At 46.1% G+C, this 6,000-nt stretch overlaps 1 protein-coding gene across 1 annotated transcript; it reads right to left on the minus strand.

Moving 5' to 3' along the window:
• Positions 1 to 2,941: 2,941 nt before the first annotated feature.
• paqr7a (progestin and adipoQ receptor family member VII, a) lies at positions 2,942 to 5,893 on the minus strand. The gene is made up of 2 exons (XM_079749003.1): positions 5,772 to 5,893; positions 2,942 to 5,191 (listed from the first exon to the last, which is right to left on the minus strand). The coding sequence occupies exon 2, from the start codon at positions 5,146 to 5,148 to the stop codon at positions 4,081 to 4,083; it is 1,068 nt and encodes a 355-aa protein (XP_079605129.1). The 5' UTR covers positions 5,149 to 5,191; positions 5,772 to 5,893; the 3' UTR covers positions 2,942 to 4,080.
• Between the last annotated feature and the right edge of the window lie 107 nt (positions 5,894 to 6,000).

The following is a 6,000-nucleotide window of genomic DNA, read 5'->3' on the forward strand; positions in this document are numbered from 1 at the left end:
CGGGATACGGATATGCAACACGGTGTTGAGCATGCGCTCTAGCCTCAGTAGCGCCACTGAGCTGCTGATGGGAACCTCCATACTCCCAGTGGCCGGTGCTTTCATTCTGACCACTGTTACTGCGCGCACACGCACACGCACACACACACACACACACACACACACACACACACACACACACACACACACACACACACACACACACACACACACACACACAGGAAGACAGCGCATAGCTAGTTTGCTTTCAAACACATCTATGGCTCTCGCGGGCACTAGTGAAAGGAGTCTATACATTAAGAGGTCATTTCAGATTGCTTATCATCTATGTTAACTAAAGTTAGGCGTGTTAATTCAAAGCATATTGTTGCGTGTTAAAACTTCATCAAATTAATCACTAGGGGAAAGGTTTATTTTCTTCCTATCTCTCCAATATAGCCACTTGGTGTGTCAGATATGAGCGCCACACACGCACGCACACACACGCGCGCATACACACTCACACAAACACACCCATATAAGTGTAAGAGTAGTGTAAAGTTTAAGAATACAGTCTGACCTTTAGTCATCTATTTACAGAAAACATGGAAGATGCACTAAAACATGAAGATACAAACCATATGGTTCATTTCTATAAAAAAAATACAAATGAAAAATAAAATTGGGTAGTTTTGTTACGTCAAAAGAAACGATTAATTCCTTTTTCAGCCACTAGATGGCAGCGCGGACATTGATTAAAAAGGACAGGAAAAAAAATGCATGGTGGGGCCTAATTTGTTTTGATGAATCCACACAGTCAGTCAGTCTTGTATGGAACGCACCAGTGCAGTCTTAAGTAAGTACGAGGATAAGCAGAAAAGGGGAACAGACTATCCCCAGTGGGGCCTCCGCGTAGCTTACCACAGTGTCAGACATGAAGCCCTGCAGTCTTAACATACCAACCACTCCGGGAGTCCACAATCCAGGAGGCCAGGGGAGTGTCTACCTGCTTTTGGCGGTGCTTGAGGCACACACTGGTTATTACAGAGAACATTACACTCACAATGCTAAGAGGATGGCATAATCCAATCCCACCTTTGGCTGGTAGGCAAACTGAAGGGAGTCCAATGATGGTTCAACCATGGCTGAAGGTGAACCAGTGCCATCTCTCAAGGGCCTCCTCCAGTCAGAAGTCATCGCCTCTGACTCGGTCTGTAGTCTTTGGAGGCGATAGGGCGAGTCTTCTTTGTTACTGGAACCACATAGGATGTCTTCCCCAATACTGGGATCCGGTTGGAGATGTGTACTCCACAAAGCTGGGAATTCAGACTCAGGCTGACCGTCCGGATCCACTGTCTTGCCTGGTCAAAGTTTGTTCAGCTCTGACCTCACCTGCTCCACCGAGGAGAGGGGAACAGGGCCCACACCGTCAGTTCTGTTGAACCTGTTGATTAATTGGGGCCGACCTCAGAGAAATAGGACACCTTTTCCACATTCATATTCAATATGGGGGAGAGCTAAGGTCATCATGGCCACATGTTTTGCAGACCTGAAATGGAATAATATATGAATATCACAGATCTTCGTATCACTTGATGATTGCCTAATACAACCCAAGTATGCAGCCTCACCCAGAGCCAGGGTCTTATCAGTCTGACTCCATATCTCAAGAATGTTTGCATCTTTCTTGTTAGATAATTTCCTATGAAAATACTGAAGGTTTTGGATTAAGTTGCCTTTTAAAATACGATTTTATTGTTATAATTGCATCCATTTACAAAGGTTTTTCATCATTGTAAGGTGTTTTAGGAGCTTTTTTATGGACTTGGATGTTCCCTTTTATTGTGGCTATTTAAACGTTGACGTTTTAACTTACTAGGCAAAGGGATTGCTTTAATCTGTTAGTGTGTGTTTGTGTTTGCAGGCGTGCATTAGGCGTGGGCCAGATGGATGTGACCCTTCAATGAACTGGCCTGTACCTTTTGTGACGCATGCCATTTCCTTATCTTGTATGTATGCTTCACTTTTAGCTTGATGGGGATATGACTTGTATTTGATGTCTCAACAGTCATAAAATCAGAATGCAGTCTTGGTGACGGTTGATGCATTATTGGATGCAAATTAAGCAGGGCTGATGTTTGTGCGGGTTGGAAGGGAAATAGTTGAGTCGTGATGGTGCTTCATTGGTGAGGGGGGGCCCTGAAAAAGTAATATCACTGGGGACCATGGTACATTGATGACGCCTTGACTGCACCTGCCTGAGAAAACACTATAGCTTCCAGTTTAGAAGGTCAGTCATCTGTCCATGTAAGGAGAGTGCTGTTTCATCCCACCAGAGAAACATGACGCATAATAGACCATCACTGTGCAACAGAAGAGAAGGCACCATATCATGTTCAACAGTAGTATATTTGTTTTCTAATATTTGTATTGTATGATAATGATTGTATTGGTCCCTAAACAGACAAACTTCACATTCACATTTCAAACCCTACCAAATTGTGAACGATTACTATTGTCCTTGCCTGTATTTTGTAAACATGTAAACATTTTGTGTTTGAGAATTGTGAGATCCCCAAACAGACAAACATACACCGTTCACAAATGCGTTGGCTTGTATGTACAAATGCGCACACAGCATCTTTTCCTTTACACCTTTATTAAATCCCTCTGTGCACAACCTCTGTTTAATTGAGCTCACCATGGAGACCTCTGAGCCAGAGCCAATCAGAGGTGGTGTACGCTTGCGTCAGAGCCAATCAGAGGTGGTCTACGCTTGCGTCAGAGCCTAGCTCAGAACACAGGGAAGGGAGCCGGAGATGAAGATAAATAAGCCAGACCTGGCGACAACAACACTAATTAAACTGCCCCGCCTCTCCACACACCCGTTCCATCTGCACACAATTACTTAGAAAGAAAATGAAATAACCAAAAATCATTAATTTTTCTATACACTGCACGGTTAAACAGGGGGAAAAAAAAATCCAAACCCTTTGACAAAATCAGTCTTTTGTATGTTCGGTTAAAGCGGTTGAGCATTTGACGGACCAGAAAAATGCTATCACAAACAGTCTCAAGGCTAACCATTAGAATACAGGTGGACTACAAAGAGAAATAACAAAACAAAACAAAAGTCTATGAATAATGCCTAAAGTAAGTTAAGTGAAAACCTTAATCATTCTTATTTACTGTAGTTAACCCAAACTACCTCTTTAGCGATAGCAGAAAATATCATGCCTCAGGTATGCATAGTAACACAATCTAGACTTTCCTATCGTAACCCAAAGGTCATCATAAACGTGGTCCAAAAACAATCCACCATTTATCAAAAGCTTAGGAGCTTCCTTTTCCATGATTGCACTTGATACATTGATCTCAGCCTGATTAGTGCATGGTTGGGAGGGCTTTATTAAAACACAGCATTGATCCAATTTGATATAAATTGAGAGACAGCATATACTATACTCTTTATAAATATATTCTTTGTGGTTGCCTGACAATCAAAAGGTCAACATTTCAAAAGTCCACAAAGTTTCATATCCTTGCTCGCACTTAGTTATATTGGCACTCATTGCACTTCAATATGATGCATAAACCACATTTCTTATAATATTCTACCCTCCAGCTCTGTTTTACCAAACCCAAAATAGCAGATCTTTATTCAGTGTACTGACTGGCCTACAGGGGGCAAATCTGCTGTCCCTTTTTCTATAATACATGGGAGAATTGTCTCCCTCTCTCTCTAAAAATACAATTATGGCACTTAACTGTAACTCTGATAAAATGGCAGGCTTCTGATATAAAGGGATTATACAGTAACATATTCTTTGTTTGTATTTAATACAAAGTAAATACAAGATATTTCCATTTATGGCTCTTGCTATCATCCCGTAAATGTGCAAGAAATTCATTAGGCCGATCAAGTACATCATCATATACAAATATCAGTGTTAAACCTATACAATACTTACTTGTCATCTCAGAAAACGAATGAACAAAACACTGTTTTGCAGTTTTTGGTAACTCTCAACCGTGGGTCAAACCATGTGTCAAACCCCCAGACCAGTCCAGAATTCCCCACGCAACACAAATTCTTAACCCTCACTTGCATTTCTGCACTTTGCCATCCAGCACTCGCTTAACTTTAAAGACCATACCGGCTACGATCAACACGCACGCCGCCACGGTGACCACGTACAATCCCACGACGAGCCCCGCCTCGCCCTCGCCATGGAGACGCAAGTACAGCCTCCTGCGGCCCAGGTAGTCCAGGTGCGACGCCCGGATCTGGCACAGGGTGCACAGGTTGAGCAGCACGTGGAAGATCTGGTGGCTCTGGCCCACGATGTCGCAGCGGCCCGGGAACCAGCGCTGCGGCAGCGGGTACGTGAAGAAGAAGGCGCTGGACAGGAAGAACACCACCTGGCCCAGGTGGAAGCACAGCGCCGCCTCATCGTCGTCCGCCGACCACCGCAACAGCCGCTGGAACACGGGACTCGTGTCCCAGGCGTAGGCCAGCGCCGAGGGGGTCACCTGGCCCACCCGCCGCACCCAGGTGGGCAGGCTGTGGCTACAGAACTTGCCGTAGCAGCAGCCCAGGCAGGAGAGGCAGGAGAGGAGCACGGCGGCGGGCATGAAGACGCCGGCCACGCGGGCGTGCCAGCTCTCCTCCAAGGCGTAGTAGAAGTGCACCGTGGCGCTGCCGTACTGGTACTGTGCCACACCGATGTAGTCCATGAAGAAGAAGAGGTAGTGGCACAGCTCTGACTTGCCGCCCAGGAGGTGGGCTGTGGCGCTGCAGCCATTGTAGCCCATGGCCGACACAGCCAGCACCAGCAGGGGCCAGGCGTGGGGGTCCCCCACGAAGTCCACCGTCTCGGCCAGGCGGCACAGGGTGAGCAGGAACACCAGGAAGCCCAGCAGGTGGGTCCAGGTGTTGACCGTCTCGTTGTGGCGCTGGAAGAGCGACCGCAGGTAGTAGCTCCAGGTCTGGTCCAGGGGCCGGTAGCCCGAGTGGACGTGGGCCTCGCGGAAGTACCGGGGCACCTCGGTGTCCCGGAGGGTGGCCGGCATGGAGGGGGCCGCCTGGGTCAGCAGGAGGGGCATTTGCCGGAGCTGTTGGAGGTTGATGAACAGCCGACCAATTCTATCCATGGCGATGGTTGCCATGCTGATGGTGCTGGTGGTGCTGGCGGTTACAGCGTTTTGTGTTCTGGGTTTGGATGGGTGTTGAGTGATGATCAGGATATATAATGTCAGATGAAATATCTAAAGTAATATTAACATCTGTGGTAACATCTGTGGTAAAAACCTTTCGCCCAAAAAGGATTTTCTGATTATTTATTTTTTCTTAACATCTGACCAGGTAAAATCTGTAATTTTGTTACACACTGTCCAATGGGATCCCTAAGCAAGCCAGTAACGTGGTTTCATACATAAAGCGCTTATCAACAAATATGGATTTGACAAACGAATCTGTTAATGTGTAACGTTAAAGTTAATTTGATATTTTTCTCATTCCTGCTGATCGTTGTTTCCAGGTATGTCCCACCAAGTTACTTTATAATACTCTACCATCCCAAAAAATATTCATCAAAGTCATAAAGTCATAATTTTCACAAATTCAATAAAAATACAATAACTTTATGAGTGTCCGCAAGTTTAGAAAACGGGCTGAACTACTGCTAAACTCTGAACTACTGCTAAACTCAGGTCAGCTGCCCGTCCGTTGAGGGGAGTGGGTAATAAAAGTTTTCACGCTGCTTTGGAAGACAGAAGGTATGCGCTCTTACTTTCAGTCGACAGCACCACAAATCAGATCCACGACACCGCGCCTTCCAGCAGACGTCTCGTCTTGTCCCCGTCTCGGATCAAACACGTCCCACTGCGCCCACGGCGTGGAGAATCATCCACGGGGTGATGAAACACCGACGGGGTGGAGAAACACCAACAGGCTGGCTCGATCCTCTACTGCAAGGTGTCCAGTGACAGGAAAAAGGCGGGCCCGTTTTCCGTGCAAAG

Source organism: Pollachius pollachius (genome assembly GCF_949987615.1).
Source record: "Pollachius pollachius genome assembly, chromosome: 13".
NCBI classification, from domain to species: Eukaryota; Metazoa; Chordata; class Actinopteri; order Gadiformes; family Gadidae; genus Pollachius; species Pollachius pollachius.